At 44.2% G+C, this 18,576-nt stretch overlaps 1 protein-coding gene across 4 annotated transcripts in view; it reads left to right on the forward strand.

Annotated features, from left to right (window-relative positions):
* Window positions 1-1,316: 1,316 nt before the first annotated feature.
* Window positions 1,317-18,576, forward strand: part of mpv17 (mitochondrial inner membrane protein MPV17) — a 122,165-nt gene continuing 104,905 nt past the window's right edge. Inside the window, exons 1-2 of one of the 4 annotated variants that reach the window (XM_085996974.1) lie at window positions 1,317-1,449; window positions 4,186-4,266. In XM_085996974.1, coding sequence (XP_085853100.1) covers window positions 4,194-4,266 — 73 coding nt within the window. In that variant the 5' untranslated portion in view covers window positions 1,317-1,449; window positions 4,186-4,193. Of the gene's footprint in view, window positions 1,450-1,681; window positions 1,811-2,212; window positions 2,561-4,185; window positions 4,267-18,576 lie in introns of those variants that run through there. The other 3 variants (XM_085996971.1, XM_085996973.1, XM_085996972.1) reach the window with 3 other exon arrangements.

Here is an 18,576-nt window from a genome sequence, read left to right on the forward strand (position 1 = left end):
GCTCTCCCTTCTTCTCCGCTGGCACAAAAATGGCGTCTCCCGCGCTTTCCTTTCTTCCCGCGCTCGCCCTTCTTCTCCACTGCGGCTTCTAAAATGGCGTCTCCCGCGCTCTCCCTTCTTCTCCGCGGCTCAATGGCGTCTCCCGCGCTCTCCCTTCTTCTCCCCGCGGACGCGGTTCAGCCCTTGAGCCCTGGCTGTGCTCTGCGCGTTCTCCTGTGCGCCTTTCCCATTGCCGTCGCTCGGTTCTGAACCCGGCTGCTGCTTTACCCTCTCTCTCTCTGTTTTGTTTTTCCTCGACGCCGCTTGGTTTTCAACCCCCGGCTGCGCCCTGTGTGCTTCACCCTCTCGCTTACCCCGTCGACGCTGCTCGGCTTTTTCTCTGCCGTCGGTCGGCTCCAGCCGCCGCTGTCTGGGAAGGGTCTGCGCTGTACCCGTTGCCAGTCTGTTGCTGGATCGTCGTGGCTGGGGAACCAAGCCTGGCTCTCAACAGCCTCCCCTGCGATGTTCACTCTCTGCCGGATGACTGGATGGTTGCTCGTGGTCGACGCCCGTGCTTCTGGCCTCGACTTTCTTCCACCGCCCTCCCGGAGCGAATCCTTGGAGGGAAATGCAGAGTTGCAGGTAGATTCGAATCGACCTCGTCGCCACTGTTGAATCCGTGATTCCTTAAGTATGATGTTTTCCAATAACTACACGGAGGCTGTAACTTAACAATCAACAGGTGTTTACTGGAGGAGGGTAGTCTAAAGACTGACAGTACAGAGGCATGCTCAAGGCTTATATACAGGTGTGGTCACTGCCGGTACTACAGTATACAGGAGCTGTAAAAGTCGTTCTCTCTTAAAGGTACATACACTACAATCAATACAAGATTAAATAAAGTAAGATTTCGGACAGAGAGCATAAGAAACTTTTTTTGTTTCCACAGCGGCTTGTGAGGCTGTGGAATGCGCTTCCAGAGTTAATGATTTGATGCAGAACCCATGTGGGCATTTAAGAATAGGTTGGATAAGCGGGAACAGAGTGGACACGTGGCATTAGGGCTGGTGGATAAACACTTAAAAAAAAATCCAAGTAATATAGTTGAGGTTTGCTATAAATAATTCTGGAGATTTTTTTCATGATTGGGAGCGAATCCTGCAAGAAACAAAGAGTCCTTTGACACTGATGGCGCCAGGGGAAGTGACGCTGTGCTTCATTAGTTACAGGAGGTTCTGAGTGACGCGCTTGCGCAGGCCTCATCAGTTACTGGAGGTCCTGAGTGACGCGCTTGCGCGATGCCTCATTAGTTACAGGAGATTGAGTGACGCGCTTGCGCGGCGCCTCATTTGTTACGGAAGATTCTGAGTGACGCGCTTACGCAGGTTCATTAGTTACAGGAGGTTCTGAGTGACGCGCTTGCGCTGAGCCTCATCAGTTACAGAAGGTTCTGCGTGACGCGAGTTCCAGGTTTGTAGTGTTTTTGCTGCCCCTCTATTCGCGGCTCGTGAGCAGAGCCGCCACGTTCCAGCCTGTACTGTCCTGTCATCAATCCCCGGCAATACTGATTTGTATTATTATTGGGGCAGAAATTCCTCCCCAAACACGTGAGTACGGAAGGGGTACTCACGCGTCTGGCCGGAGGAAATGCCGGTTTTCAGTATGCACAGCGCATGCGCTGAAAACCGGCATTTCCTCTCCTCTCACCCAAGAGTTGAAGAGGCTAGCGCGTGCGCTGTAGGGGGCAGCGCGTGCGTCTTGGATTTCCTCTGTTTTGGGGGATTTGCGCATGTGTAAAGGCCTCCGGTCTTTACGCTTGTAAAAAGCACACGTAAGTATTTATTTTTACAGGTAAGTGGTGTTTTAGTGCAATTTAGAATTTTTTTTTCCACAGGTTTATTATTTTAAAGAATCTACAATAAGGTAAGTTTAGTTTTAGACCCTTTTTATTAAAAATTTATTTTTTTTTAAAAAAAAATATTGTTTAAATTATTTTTTTAAACTTATTTATACTTAATTTAATGATTGGGATGTTTTAAAAAATTTTATTTAAAGTTTAAGTAGTGTTTTGGGGTGCAGTACTTCTCATGAGTTTGACAGTTCTTACTCAAACTTATGAATGAAGTTTCCCCTCCCCTGATTGGCTGAACAGTGCTCACCTGATCCCAGCCGGCACATCGCACTAACTACGCCGCTGGGTCAGGTTAGCACAGTGTGCCGACATCAGAACCTGGCCACTGAAAGGAAATCCACTGCGGGCCAGGTTTCAGATGTCGGCGCGCAGGGTGAGCGCACATCGGGGGCTTGCACGCGCGGCAAGCCCCCGACACCAAGTTCTGTTTGTTTTTAATCTCAGTAACGAATGGCTGTGTTGTAAGAGTCGAGCCGGCATCCATACCAAGGAACCGTTCACTCCTCCCTCCCCCCTAAAGTGGGAACCATCTATGGTTTCAGCGTCTTTTTTACATACAGCATAGAAACAGGCCACTCGACCCAACCAGCCATCTTTTGAGGTTGTAAAACCGTCATGATTTCCTGACGTGGAAGTTGTAATGATGTTCAAAAGCTGATTTAAGAGAATGTATGTATTTCCTTGTCATTTCTTAATGTGAATCCGTCTTTGATTTAGATTAAAGGAATGTTATGTTGTAGTTTGGTCCCATTTAGGTGTGCACAGTGAAATGTTTTTCGATTGTTTCCAATTATCCAGGAACGAATCAAAATTAAAAAAAAAACATTTTGTGCAATGGTTATATTTAAAGCAAGTACTACATGCAAGACTTTAAAGATAGTTTTGCAGCGCTAGCTGCTGAAATTGAGACGTTTGACTTCTGGGAGTAGCTCTCTTTTAGTTGATGCCCATGGTAGCCACAAAAATGCATCTCTGCCAGCAGGCCGCTCTTATCATTGTTAATGTCACCGGCGAGAGAACTGTGCCTCAGCCATAGACAACACTCTTAATTTTGAACTGCCTGAAGTGTTTGACAGACTCTTTTAAAGAAGTTTACCAAACACAACACATGATGTGCCAATACTATTGTCTCATTCATTGTGAAAATATTATTTGATTGCTAACGTGTTAAGGCAGCTAGAATCAAAGTGACTCCTCCTAGTTCTTCATCTCAACCAACAAAATAAACACTTTAGTGGAATGTTTCTTGTGCCTTGTTTAGTGTGGCAAATAGAAGTAGCATACAAGTTGGAAGTCCATACTACTCCCAATTTAGATAATTAACCTTTATATATATTTTTCAAAACTGCAGTTAGATGAAAAAAGACCACTGCCCAAATATCAACATTAACTTCCTCGCCACAGATGCTGAGTGTTTCCAGTGCTTTGTTTTTATTTCAGATTTCCAGCATCTGCAGTATTTTGCTCTTTGTTTTAATGTAGAGAACTCATACATGGTTAAACTCACCTCCAGTAATCCTGTTTTGCCATGTGGGAAATGGTGCAAAAGTTTGGGGGAAATTAAATGTATTTAAAAAAAAAATTGAATCATATCTAATCTGGGATCAATTGACCTGATATATTTACATCAGTATGTTATTGTATTAAGAACTGTACTACCTTCACACACAGGCACACAACCTAGATCATTTAAAGAGGATCCTTTACAGAAGACACATTAATTAAAAATAAAATGTCATTAAAAGTGGACTCCAGTGAATATGGCTACCGACCATAGAGCACATATACCAGAAACGCTGTTTACGGAGGTCACGGTCCATCATCAAAGACCCTACCCACCCCAGCCACAGTCTGTTCGCCCTCCTGCCATCTGGGAGACGCTACAGATGCATTAGCACCCGTACGACCAGATTTAGGAACAGCTTCTTTCCCAGGGCTGTCATCCTACTGAACTCCACAAATAAACTCTAAAGCCTGCACATCTGCCAATGCACTTTATTATGGTTATGCTTATGTTAATGTATTACAAGCCAAATGTATGTTGAATGTTTAAATGTCTTAAACTAAATGTACACTCTCGGGAGCCGCAAGCCTACATTTCGTTGTACTGCACTTGTGCACTAACAATGACAATAAAAGTTGATTTGATTTTGTTTCAGAAATTGAGAACCACTTGAGTATAGGCTTGTTGTACAGCTGTTGTGGTGTTGGTGTATATTTTAGGAAGAAATGTCCCTCAGTTATGGTCAACATGATATTGACGAATGCCTTGTGATGCTTTCTAATCTGTATAGAACAAATAATGGCATGGTCATGGAGAGCCTATCGGATGTTGCTGTCTAAACACCCCTGGAAAGTCCAAATACTGACTACTGGTAAGGAATTTTGGTCAATAATGCTAGAGTAATTTCAGTTTCAGCAGAAATTTAATTGACCCAAGTACCAAAACTAGTAAAATAGATTGCGTTCAAACCCAGTCAATGTTTAATTTTTTTCACGTAGGTTGTCTCTATAGTTGGAGCAGTTTTGGATTTTGAGGATACACAATAGTGATCAGTAGAAAACAAAGTATCTGCACAAATGAGAAAGAGCTAATGATGTTATACCCTTAATAGAATAAAACTTTAAAAATAATAGTTGATCTCCTGTGAGATTGCATGTGGGGAGTCAAGACGGAGTTCAGTGCTCAGTACAAGCAGGGTTAGAGGGCAGGAAAAAGGGAAGCAAGTGGGAGGAGGGAAGAGGGAGCGAGGGAGTGGGGAGGTGAGACGAATGAAAGGGAAAAGAAGGGGAACAGGAGGAATGGGCATGGGGTGAAAGGTTGAGGATGGGGGAGCAACAACAAGGAAACTACCGCAGTGAGAGGTACTTGTATTAAATCTAGCTGTGCCCCAGCTCTCAATTTTTCTCAGTAGGGGGTGGGAAGGAAGGGTGGTGACCTAAAGCTTCCCTTCATCCCGGTCCAAAATTCTTTACATTGGGAGGGTGTGGTGAGCTACACCTTCCTAGCGACAAGGATATAAAAATCTCTGGGGGTGCGGGAAGGAGGCAGAGGCATATAGAAATGATCTACCAATTCTCACCGCCGGGGCTTAAAATTATTTTTGCTGGGAAGAGCTGCAGGTTTCCTCCACTGCACTTAATCATGGCACCTTGGTTAACACTTTTTCCCGAGAGCCAATTTTCATCTCCGTATGTGTGTATGTTGAGGGAAGAGGAACCTTCCTGCCAGTACTACCAGATTGCAAGTAACGGGCTATGGTTCATCCCCTCACTGCAAAAATTTCCCTGTACGCATTGTTGCTGATGTAACATTGCTTGTTCAGGGACGGCCAATAGTGGTAGTTTCTGGGAAGGGAAACTTTGACAATCGCAAATTCCAGAATTGGGGACGAAACTTTCTGCTTGGGTTCTTTAGTGGAGGTCAGGCTTCTATGAACGGGGGTTGGGGTGGGGGGGTGGTGCGTGGGGAAGACACATTGGCCCATATTTTGTGGCCCCTACGGGTGCGTACGTGGTGTGAAGCGCATGTGTGAAAACCCGGAACTTGCAATCTGTCAATCTTCTTGACAAATCATCTGCACCCCCAGGCGAAGGGCATCTGCGGTGGAGAGTTGCGCTGTTTGCCCAGCGAATGCCCATGAAATTCTTATGCCTGGTAAAAGCAGGCATAAGGCCTGCTTATACCAGCGTAAGAGTTTAAATGAATGTAAAAATATTTTAAAAATTTATTTACACATTAAAACACCTGTAAAAGGTTATTTTTAGCTCCTTTAAAACATTTAAATTTATTTTTCAAAAAATTACACTTGTTTTAAATGTTTAATGAAATGGTATTTTAATTAATTTTAAATAATGTAATTTTTTTTATTTAATTGGTGTGTAATTGTGTTTTTTATGTGATCCCCATTCATGCTTATGGGGATTCCGTATGGAATGGGATTCCCCCTTTTAGTGGTTGGGCCAGCCCACATGATCCCAGGGGTGCTTGCGAACCGTGTGCGCCCATGGGGTATCTGGGCCTTTACCCACGTGTTCCGGAGAGGCCCAGGAGCGTAAGTCGCCGTGGATCCCGAGGCCCCAGGCAGGCGCGGATTGTATTTGTGGATCAGAGGCATTTCCCCGCGGGAAGCCTCCGACTGCAAATTCAGGCCCATTTAGTTTTGCTGGAATGTCCCTCCAGGGTTCCTCAGTTCGAGGATAGGGCATCTGCTCCTGGAATTACCAGGCTGCTGCAGAGCCACCCGATGGCCAATGTGTGAAAGTTCGGACTGATTCACAAAAATTGAATTGCAATGGTTGGCAATATACATTAGCTGCTGCTTTTCTACCTAACATTGCCGTGACACATTTACAGTGGAAAGTGCCCATCTACAATGCCACCTACAGGTATGACTGTTTTATTTGCACGGACACAACTTGACAATAGGGTTTTCAATGCATTGTGAAGTGGAATCTTGCGACCCATTCAGCATGTTTAATATATCGGATGCAGTGAGCACTTGATGGACTTTTCTCATTCCATGCTTGTTTAAGTTAAGATTGCATGATACTATGTGAAATAAATGTAAGTGACAGGGATATATATTTCATACTTAAGCTATGGAAAGAAGTATCAGTTACCTAACTAATATTTAAGGGTTAACATCTTTTTTAAACTGATTTTCATCATAGATTCCCAAATTCTTTTCGGATTGGTTGATCGGCAAAAAGCAATTGCCTCTTTTTTAAAAAAAGGAAACCTTCTCGGGTTTCAATTCTCGGTCTTGGAAAGAACCAAGAATTGTCTTGAGGTGAATTGAATACTGTTCTTGCACACAGTAGCGTCAACGTTTGAGTTTTTTTGAGGGAAAAGAAAATGACAATAAAAAAAAAAATGCATGTTACTTTTTGCTCTCAAGAAACTGTTGCACTACCTTATCCTAACTGTTCTTTATCTTGTGCTTGTGGCAGTGTTGTGTGCTGGTGGTTTACCTGTGTTTTGTGCCATTGCTGCAAAACGAACTTCAACTCCCTTAAAATAATTGCAAACATTTCCATTACACCTTGTCAAGCATATGTAAATGGTCGAAATGACACCATCTGCATCCCCGCGTAAGCAGCTTCACCAAAATTATACGCAACCAAGCTTCTACTATACTTTTTAAGGGATACATCAAATATTGTGGTGTTTATTTTTTTCCTTAGGCTTTAAATTGCTGTACTTCTGACTGTCAATGTCCAAAGGTTACTTACGTGGCACCAGAATCGACTGAGATCGCATTGATGTCTAAGAGTGAAGAGTTTGGAGCATTAATTTGTGCTGTAAAAGTAATTTTATGGTAATTTTATGGTGTTCTCTCACTACCGTACGCAGGAAACGAATCAACGACACGTGTCAGAGAACAAGGGTGCTTTTGAAGTGAGCAGCTTAAAGGAACAGGGTCGTGAGGTGGGGTGTTTACACTGCATATTTTTTGTGCAGTTGAGGTGGATGCGCATGGAGCCTGCATATAGGGGCACCTGGTCAGCAAAAGGCAAGCAAGGCTCCTGAGATGTGCATGGCACTGAGTGAATTTATCTGCTTTGTGTTGGTCAGGCCAGCCAGCCTTGTCGATGGTAACAACATTTTGCCCAGCAACAAAAACCATGCCCAGTGCCATCAACCTCATCGGAAATTATTTGAGAATGATGACAGTCTAATGACAAAATTAAGGACAGGTCCATCAGAAATGGTGTGAGTTCTTTAATTTTTGATGAATCTTGGGTAACCAACAGTGGTAGTTTTTGTAATGATCAATAACATGTCATTCTATAGTGGACACTAGGTGGAGCCGTAGAGCTGTGTATAGCTGTATGTATATAAGACTACACTACCCAGCTGTATGTATATTAAGACTACATTACCCATGAGGCACTAGGCTACCCACAAGGCAGCAGTCAAGATGGATGCCTCTACAGATACTGTACCTAGTCCACATGTGCTCAATAAAGTGTCTAGCAAAAGCAAGCTGTGCTCATAATAAGGATGTCTATTTATTAATGAACATAATAGTTTTATTTGCTTTTTTTTAAGCTTTGTTGTGGAGAAGCCCGTACTTGCATTGTCAGATTTGGATTTTAAGCATATAGGGAGACGGTTAATACGTGCGCATGTCGGGCATTAAAACAGCACAATCTTCTGTGGCAAGAAGTGGCAGCTGTGAAATCAAACTCGGCTGCTTACTGCACAAAGTTTGCTCGCAATGTAAAGATAACTGACACCACCTATTTGCTTCCCATTTCATGTTCAGCCTGTCTCCTGCATACTGCTGTTTCTCATGCAACAGGATACTCGAGAATCGATTCAAATTCTGCAAATAAAACTGGAATTTATAATTGAGACTCTTGCGCCATTGGAAGCTGGAGTTCTCTCCTTCTGCAGATACAAAATTATGAATATTGATGTTTATCGCATGCTGGCTGTTAAAATCTTGACTGAATTTAGATACAAGAGCAGAATTGTCAATTTTTAGAACTTTCTCTGACCGTCAAAATGGATGGTGGGAGTTGGCAAAAGATTTCCAAACATTTTATAAACTAATTTCTCTAGAAACCAACTGTAGAAATCACGCCGAAAAGTATAGCCTCAAACTTAATTTCAGAGCTAGGATTAATTGATCGTGTAGAGGAGTGTTATCCAACAGAAATTGCTGACAAGCCACAGGTGTGGCTACAGTGACACTGTTTTTAACCACATACACTAATTTTTATTAGAAAATGCCTTGCATAGGCTTGCACAATACAGGTAAATATACTTCACGTGCATATTTAATTAACAAACATCTACCACCATTCAGTAACCAAGGGTATAAACCACTCAAAATACTCTCGCACTCTGCTTTCATCTTGCTATTTTACCAACAAACGCACTAAAAGGTTAAAGTATACATGCATACACTGTGCGAATATGGGTTCATGCCAAACCGTGGTTTCATTTACTCATTTTTTTATTTACTAACCAGAAATGCAATTAGCCACATCTGGGGCTGAATTTTGCCGGCGCTCAGAGGGCAGGTTCGGAGGCGGGTCCGCTGTCAAAATGGCAGTGATTGACAGCGGGGTGGAGGTCTGCTCTGAACCCACCTCCTTGTTAATTTCCCAAGTGCAGACCCGACACTAAGCGGCGGGTCAGGCAATTGAGATACTTAGTAAGAACATAAGTAATAGGAGCAAGAGTAGGCCATTTGGCCCTTCGAGCCTGCTCCGCCATTCAATAAGATCATGGCTGATCTTCGACCTCATCTCCACTTTCCTGCACTATCCCCATATCCCTTGATTCCCTTAATATTCAAAAATCTATCGATCTCTGTCTTGAATATACTCAATGACTGAGCCTCCACAGCCCTCGGGGGTAGAGAATTCCAAAGATTCACCACCCTCTTGAGTGAAGAAATTTCTCCTCATCTCAATTCTAAATGGCCGACCCCTTATTGTGAGATTGTGACCCCTGGTTGTAGACTCCCCAGCCAGGGGAAACATCCTCCCTGCATCTACCCTGTCAAGCCCTGTAAGAATTTTGTATGTTTCAATGAGCTCACCTCTCATTCTTCTAAACTCCAGAGGATATGGGCCTAGTCTACTCAATCTCTCCTCATAGGATAATCCCCCCATCCCAGGAACCAGTCTGGTGAGCCTTCGTTGCACTCCCTCTATGGCAAGTATATCCTTCCTTAGGTAAGGAGACCAAAACTGTACACAATACTCCAGGTGTGGTCTCACCAGGGCCTGTATAACTGCAGTGAGACGTCTTCACTCTTATACTCAAATCCTCTTGTAATAAAGGCCAACATACCATTTGCTTTCCTAATTGCTTACCTGCATGTTAACTTTCAGTGATTTGTGTACAAGGACACTCCAGTCCCTCTGAACACCAACATTTCCCAATCTCTCACCATTTAAAAAATACTCTGCTTTTCTATTTTTCCTACCAAAGTGGATAACTTCACAATTCTCCACTTTATATTCCATTTGCTGTGTTCTTGCCCACTCACTTAGCTTGTTTATATCCCCTTTAAGCCTCCTTGCATCCTCCTCCTTGGATCCCGTGCCGCAAAAGGTTTAATGATCTTGGGAGAACATCAAAAGTGAGTATCCCATCTCACTTGCCTTCACTCTGCTTCCCTTCTCTTCTCATCACCAGCACTCTGCTTTGGAAGCCTCCTCCTTCACATCCCACCTTACTCTTACTTCCCTTGCACCCTTTCCTATCCATCTCTGTCTCTGCACTGAATCACTTCAGCATCCTGCCTATGCACCCTTTAGACTCGCTCTCACTGTCATGCAGTGACAACAACTAACAACGCACAGGGAGCTACCTTCCTCTTGGCACCTTACCCCATCTTCTTCTCACTCAAATCTTCTATGGTAGGGATTAATCACACTCACTCCATCACTGTGGCTGAAACACCGCTTGTGTCCCTCCTTGCAGGAAAAGATAGCCCACAATAAGAGGGAGAGAGCACTGACTGGATGAGGAACACCTACCCTAGCAACCTTGACCAGTGCTGAGGAGGCTGCAAACGAGATTGTTGGAGGTGACGAGGACCTGGAAGTGGGCGATGGAGAGACGGGCACACTAGAGGAAGCTGGTGACATAATAGAGTTTCATCCCTTTCAGAAAGCAATGCAATATGATGTTCATAGAGAATCATTTTGTATCATTTGCTCAAAAGGATGTGTCTGCTACATCAATATCAGATGTCTCCCACAGGACCATCTAGCACCCCCCTCCCGACGATCCAGCATGGAGAGCCGGACAACTCCTCCGAGGAACCTGAGGTCTCTGAGGGAGCAGCGTCACCAGGACACGGCGCACCCAGCACCAGCGCAGCAATGCACACCTCGGTGGGGCCATCACGAATTAGAGTAGTGTTGCCACCTGGTCTATCACGGTGCACAAGTGAGCATCAGCAGATGGTGGAGACAGCGACAGCAGTGGAGAGTCCTCTGAGGTCACAGGACTCTCCTAGCTCTGCTGAGCTGCATGCTGACGCTGTGCCTGTGGGGCCATCCAGAAAAAGAGCGGCGCTGGAACTCCAGGAACAAGTGCCGGAGTCTCTGGAAGGATTTGTCTCCAGGGTTAGTGCGAGTGTGGAGAGAATGGAGGAGTCCATCTCAAACATCAGCACTGCCGTGGTAGAGGCAATGGCGCATGAATGCCCTACCATGGATAGGATGACCACCTCCGTGGAAAGGTTGGCTACCTCAGTGGAAAGGATGGCTACGGCTATGGAGGAAATAAGTTGCCAGAGTCAGGAAAACATGGTGACTGCTCAGAATAGAATGACATCTCTGGAGGAGCGATGGGCAGCTATAGAGCAGAGACCAGAGCTTCATGGATGTCCTTTTGAGGAGGACTGCCAGTGCAGATACGGGTCCTCATGGCTCCCCTGAAGTGCAGCAAGGTGCTCTCCTGCCACTTGCCAGCACTGGGGTGTGGCTGACCCATGAGAGGGATGTTGTTGGCAGGATAGAAGGAAGTATGGGCTCCTCTCAAAGGGCTCACATGACCATGCCACTGCGGAGCCCTCGGTCAGAGACCCACTTTGCAGAGCCAACTGAGATGGCCGTTTCAGCCCCTGCACAGCCACAGGAAGAGCAGACTGCTGAAGAGTTCTCCCAGGCTCCCAAACCCAGAGGACGCCCGTCTAAGCAGGCGCAGCATCCTAGTCAGCAAGGTGCCTCTACATCTGCTGAAGCCACAGGGGAAGGGAAGCACCACGTAGAAGCATGCATAAGAGAAAGATTAAGCACCTAGAGTCACAAGGGGACTCACTTGGGTGATGTTTCTTTTTTTTCTGACTGTTGTTGGTATATTTTGTCATGTGTTAAGAGAAATTATGGCAAACATTTGATTGTGTGGCTTATGTGTTCTGGGAAATGGCAAAAGCTCATTGAGGGCTCAGGGCGACTTACATTTATAATGCTGATGGTAACATTGATAGGAAATAAGAGGGTATAGCAGAGATGATGTATGACGTTGGACAAGTGTCACCTGCAATTACAGAGCCATATGGTCACCACCTATGGTCAAAGGGTAAGCTTATGGCAGTGTGCATACCCTGGTTGACGGGCAGCAGTGAACTGGAGGGATGCTGCATTGGTCACAACAGGGCATGCAAGGCTCCCCTCGTCGTCCTACTCCTCTTCCCAGGAATAAATGTGGTGAGCCACGTGGCTGCTACTCCCCCGATTTATGAGGACCAGGATGAGAGGGCATAAATGTTTCCCATCCCCTTGCTATAGATTTCAATTGAGGTAACAATCTTGCAAGTGCACAGTTGAAGTGGCCTGAAATAATTCCATTCGTGACACACTGCAGATGGATGTCAGCTTGAACAGTCAGAAGGTCAGTAGGTGTGCAAAATGTTATCCCATACCTACAACAGCAAAGTTGTTGCATTTGAATATCAGCCATGTTTCAGGGGTGCTTTTAAAGCGCTCCACCAATGCATACAAATCATGTCCTCCAGCAACTCGTCTCCTTGAACCTGGCCTGTTTCTGACTAGTCGGGAAACAGGAGCCAGTAGCAGGAGAATGGGAAACCACTATGAAAATAGGATTAGCAAGGCAGTTAACAGGCTGTTAACTGCCTTAACTACCTGTCCCACCAGTTGGAGATGGGTCAATTTGGGAGCGGCTAAACAGACACTCGGGGAAAATCGGGTGGAGACGGGTTGGGTATCTGAAGACATTTTTCCCAACAGAGCCACCTCCAATACCGCCTCTTCAGGGCTATTAAAATCGAGCCCAAAGTACTTGTTTAATTTCTCTGCCATTTCCTTATTCCACATTATAATTTCTCCTGTCTCAGCCACATTTACTTTCGCTAATCTTTTCCTTTTTACATACCTGTAGAAGCTATTACAGTCTGTTTTTATGTCTCTCGCTAGTTTACTGTTATATTCTATTTTCCCTTTCTTTGTCAATTTCTTGGTCCTCCTTTGCTGAATTCTAAAATCTTCCCAATCCTCAGGCTTACTACTCTTTTTGGCAACATTATAAGCCTCTTCCTTTGATCTGATACTATCTTTAACTTCTCTTGTTAGCCACGGCTGGACCACTTTTCCTATGGGGTTTTTGTGCCTCAAAGGAATGTATATTTGTTGTAAATTATGTATTCATTTAAATGCGAGCCATTGCTCCTTCACCATCATACCTTTTAATGTAGTTTCCCAATCTACCTTAGCCAACTCGCTCCTCATACCTACATAGTTTGCTTTGTTTAGATTTAAGACCCTGGTTTTGGATTTAACTAAATCACTTTCAAACTCAATATAAAATTCTAGCATATTATGGTCACTCTTCCCTAAAGGCCCCTTTACTACAAAGTTATTAATTAACCCGTTTTCATTGCACATAATTACTAGATCTAAAATAACCTGTTCTCTAGTTGGTTCTTATGACCTGGTAAAATGCTACTTAAATACCTAACGATTTTTCCATGTTTTTTACGAGGTTCTTGGCGCTCGGAGATCACACCAGGTAAGTGTGTCGGGTTCTCAATGACTGCATTGCTGTGAATAGTTGACAGCTGCAAAAGTGGTATAAAAGCTATCATTTCACAGCTGTTCAATTTCCAATCTTAGAGGCTGGAGCCTTCAGGATTTGGAATACACTTTTGAGCTTTATGGAGGTTTGAAGAGTTTGGAGCAAACTTTCTATCCAGTGTCACTTCCTTGGAGCAACCGCTCTCACCATTGACAGATTGCTTCTGTCATCTCAACTTCAGCTGCCATCGGTGCCCTTGAAAAAATCTCACCTTGGTCCTCAGAATCCCACCACGATCAGCCCCAACACCGACATCGCCAGGCACAACAGCACCAACCTTCTCTGCAATCACCTGATGCGACACAGGGCATCAGCACCCGAGCACATTGCTGCCCGGGAGGCCAGGGATGGCCTCACCATGGCCAGAAATACTTCACTTGACGCTGCACACCTTGGCTGCCACATGATGCGCCAGGTTGGCACCACCCCACTCCAACACCATAAAGCATCCCTACAATGCCCAAGCCATTCCTTTCACACTCACCACCATTGTGGGGGGTAGCGCACACGATGGGCTTAATCAGCCGACTTAAACCAAAATCGTTATTTCAGAGTGGATTAAACCGGCAGCGGGACTGGAACCCGCTGAACATCGAACCTGACTCCACTCGGAAAATCGCGGCCATTATGTCTCACCATTAATTGCAACTCACTGAGCCACTTCCAAAGGTGCACACAGATGTCCAAGAAGGCAAAGTGTTGAAAATAAAGATTTCAATGTTTGACAACACATTAACAGAAACTTTACATGAACATTGGCGATAACACCCAACTGCCTACCCTTGTGTGTTGTTAGTTGGTATGATTGGACAAGGATGAGGGTGAGTGAGAGGGGTGGCTAGTGAGATGGGGAAGTGATAATATAGATAGAGAGGGATGGGTGGAGGTACAAGGTAAGTTGGTGCGAGTAAGGATGTGCAGGAGTAAGGTAGGAAAGGCAGAGCGATGGGGATGTGATGAGTGGCACAGGAGGATGAGGCCGAGTGTGGCTTTGCAGTAACATTTTGTGATCTACTGAGATAATTGAAAGGTTTGCGCCACTGCACCCAGATCATCCTGATGACATCCCTGCTTGTGGCCTCCTGTGTAATGTACAAGGCTGCATTGGTCTCCTGGGGAGGTCTCTTCCGCCCACTGGAAGGAAAGAGAACCCTGCGTGCTGTGACTCCCTCCATAAGCATATGGAGGGAGTAATGGGAGAGCCTGGGTACAGCCGTGCACCTCTGTGCAGTGATTGTCAGTTTTTTGCAGCACCTTAAGGCTGCAGAACACTGACAGCAGAACTGTCAAAATAAATGTGGACATGGTCCCTTTAAGGAAACGGGCTGATGACGCATCAGCAAATGACGTCATCAGACCCGCTTCCTGTTAATTGGCCGGGAACTTTGCAGCGCGGGCTTAACAAGCCCCATCAATGGAAAATCTTGTTGGAGGCTGGGATCGGGACAGATGCGGGGTCCTCACACGCCACGGACGGCGCCTGCCACAGACTCACCGAGGTTGGAAAAATATAGCCCCTGGATTCCCAATTAGCCACATCTGGCTAATGTATTGGACAACACTGGACTAGAAAAGAAAAAACAGTTTTTTTTTAAAACGTGGACGTGAGTGAAGATGAACAGAGAATAGAAAGAATGAGAGGGTGAGCAGAAATAAATGTCTAGTTTATATGCTTTACTTTTAGTTGTTTAGTGTAAAATTGCAGAAATCAACTTTTGACATTTGAATAGTTTTGTTACTGCAATAGTGTTTGTTTCAACTTTACAATGTGCAAATTTAAAACTTAAGGAACCAGCTGGCCTATGAAAATGGTTATTTCTGTGGAGCTGCTGATAGTGTAAGCATTGAAAGAGCAGTGTACTTCCTTCTTTCTCACTTTCTGCTTATCCCTGTCTGTCTTCCTTTCTCTCCTTTGTTTCTCATTTGCACAGCAAGACAGATCTCCAAGGGGCTGCAAAGAAATGGAAAAGGTATGTAGTCAAGGCTCAGACTTTATTTGGGTGCTGCCAATCACATCCTTAGCAGGAAGAGATTCTTCACTATGCTGCTGTGCTCACTATTTTAAATGGAAATTAAAATTAAAACAAATGCCAAGGTATTCTATTTTCAACTAGTGAGTAGGGGAAAACATTGCTCTCCTTACAATAGCGTGGTGGGATTTACCCAATACTGTACATCACAATAAGATAATGTGTGGACAACACTGCAGATTTGATACATGCACAAAAGCACACTTGTCACAGCAGATCCGAGTGTAAATTTATTACTAATATCATTTGTAAATTTGTCGCTGAAGCAGAGATAATGTGTGGCATCACCAAAGGTCTCTTCTGGTGCTTTGCAAGCAGCAGCTGCTGCATTTACATTCTCAACAGGATTAGTCAACATGTCAACTCAATAGTAGTAAAAACAGCTGGCCCTCAGCAATCCAGATTGCAGTATCATCCGTTGTTCGAAGTTTTCTCACTCTTGCTTTCTTTCGCTCGCTCTCTCCCACTATTTCTGCAGTCAGTCTTGGCTCAGTGGTAGCATTCTAGCCTCTGAGTCAGAAGTTTGTGGATTCAAGGCACAATCTGGAAACTTAAACACATAATTTAGGTGACAGTTCAGTGCAATACTGAGGGAATGCTGCACTGTTGGCAGTGCCACCTGTAAGATGTTGTGTTAAGCTGAGGTCCCGTCTGCTTTCTCACGTGAACATAAAAGATTTCAGGGCACTTTTTAAAGAGGAGCAGGGAGTTCCTCCCCCGCAATTTGAAGGGAGGTGTCAGCGGGCAGGTAAGATTAAAGAAAATCACCGAAAATACTGTACAATAAACGAATCAATATGTCTGCAAGTACACAGTAAAGATAAAAATAACTTTGGACCAAGTTATTCCATGACTGAATATCAGGGAAAAAGATAATTGCCAATGACTTCACTCAGACTAGTACATTTTCGAAGTATTATCAGGTACTCCCACACACAAAATGGTATTTTTTGTTCCTACAGAAACAAAGTATAATAATTTAGATATGATATTAGCAAACATTACTTAATAGCAACAATGTTACTGCCTTTTTGATTTCTTCTCAAAGCTGCAGTCTTCCTAGTGCGCGTGCGTGTGCAGGAAGATGATGAGCATTACCAATTCAGAGGCTGCCATGATGTCTTAGTTAATGCGAAGTTGAGCAGGTATGATCCCTGGTCAGTGCGGAGTTAATTGAGTTCAGCTGGGACATCGCAAAAAAATCTCCAAGCTTGTGGGTTAGGGAAGGAAAAAATCCGTCAGGGTTCCTCTTCCTGATTGCTGTCCAGTCACTCCTATTAGAAAGTACTCATCTGTAGATATTAGGTCAAGACTGGGTTGGCACTGATGCCCACAGTGTTAGTAATTGATTGAGGCCTGAGTTTATAGCTGATTTTTTTTTAAGTTGTCATGCCTAATTTGCTTCTTGAATCATCTATAATCTCCTCTTCTGATTTCTCATCATCTTTCAACTTCAACTAATAGTCATAGTTATTCGACTGCTCTCTGAACTGAGTTTGAACACAGTCTGACATACCTAGTTTATAGACTTCTGGCTTTTGAAATCAAGGGCAAGAGGCTTTCTGTTTTAGCTTATCAAAGTTAAAACATTACTGATTCATGAATCATTCTTCAAAGTTGGGATTTCTACTAAAACTTTGCAGACACACTTATCCAAATATCTAAAACTTAGTGTCAAAAATAAGCCCTCCGAATGCTTTTGTCAATGAACATTACTGCTTTAAGAAGAATTGTTTTTAGTGGCAACATTCCAGGCCTTGTGACAAATTATTTGTAGAGAAATTAAACCTATAATATGAGATTGGCTCTAGCTTTTCTTTGTTGAATATCCTGTCGGCAATCACTGTCTGGTCTCACTCATGAAGAATGGCCACTTGGGTGAGGTACAAGAAGGTAGTCTGTACCTGTGGACCTGTACACCAGCATGAGGCAGCACCTTCACAAGGAGAGGAGAAAAAACATTCGTAATTCCATACACTGGAGTCTTAAGGAACTGGACTAGTAATCAAGAGGCCTGAACTAATAATCCAGAGACGTGAGTTCAAATCCCACCATGGCAGCTGGGTGAATTTAATTTCAGTTAATTAAATAAATCTGGAATTAAAAAGCTAGTATCTGTAATGATGACCCTGAAACTACCGGATTGTTGTAAAAGCCCAACTGGTTCACTAATGTCCTTTAGGGAAGGAAACCTGCTGTCCTTACCTGGTCTGGCCTACCTGTGACTCCAGACCCACAGCAATGTGGTTGACTCTTAACTGCCCTCTGAAATGGCCTAGCAAGCCACTCAGTTGTACCAAGCTGCTATGACAAAGTCAGCACTGTGGAAGTACCTTCACCACAAGGACTGCAACGGTTCAAGAAGGTGGCTCACCTCCACCTTCTCAAGGGCAATTATGGATGGGCAATAAATGCCAGCCTTGTCAGCGACACCCACATCCCGTGAACGAATAAAAAAATAAAAAAAAGTGGAGTGGGGACTTTACCCTATTTATGTTGACCCAAAATTTCAGGGATTTACCCAGAAGAGGAAAACTGAGCTGGGCAGTAGACACCGGCCCAGCGATGGCATGCAAAGGGACATTCCTGGCCCTCCATCTTCTCTTATCCTTTTGGCTGTGGGATGCCAAAATGAAGGAACACCCCTAAATGCTAGTGTTGGGCTTATGCTGGAACCCATCTTCAGACCCTCTGGTCTGAGGGGGCTTAGCATCGAGCAATAAGTTTTAACATTTTTACCACTAAATAAATGCTGTCCAATCCTCAGGTATTCCCAGGCCATGTTAATGGCCCAGGACAGGAATTTACCTTTGCTCCTGGAGCTAGATATTTTGTCCAGCACCAGAGCAGAGGGAGGTCAGGAAAATCGGTCCCATTGTGTTTTTGGAGCATGTTCATGAAGGTGATGGATACCTATGCTTGGAAATTGAATATATTCCATTTTGAGCAACCAGTGTTGCCATTATTAGGAATATAGGAATAAGAGTAGGCCATTCAGCCCCTCGAGCCTGTTCTGGCATTCATTCAGTTAGATCATGGCTGATCTGTATCTTAACTCCAACTGCCGCCTTAGTTTTGTACCC

This window comes from Somniosus microcephalus, chromosome 9, assembly GCF_052327205.1.
Source record: "Somniosus microcephalus isolate GS21.2 chromosome 9, FLI_Smic_1.0, whole genome shotgun sequence".
Taxonomy (NCBI): domain Eukaryota; kingdom Metazoa; phylum Chordata; class Chondrichthyes; order Squaliformes; family Somniosidae; genus Somniosus; species Somniosus microcephalus.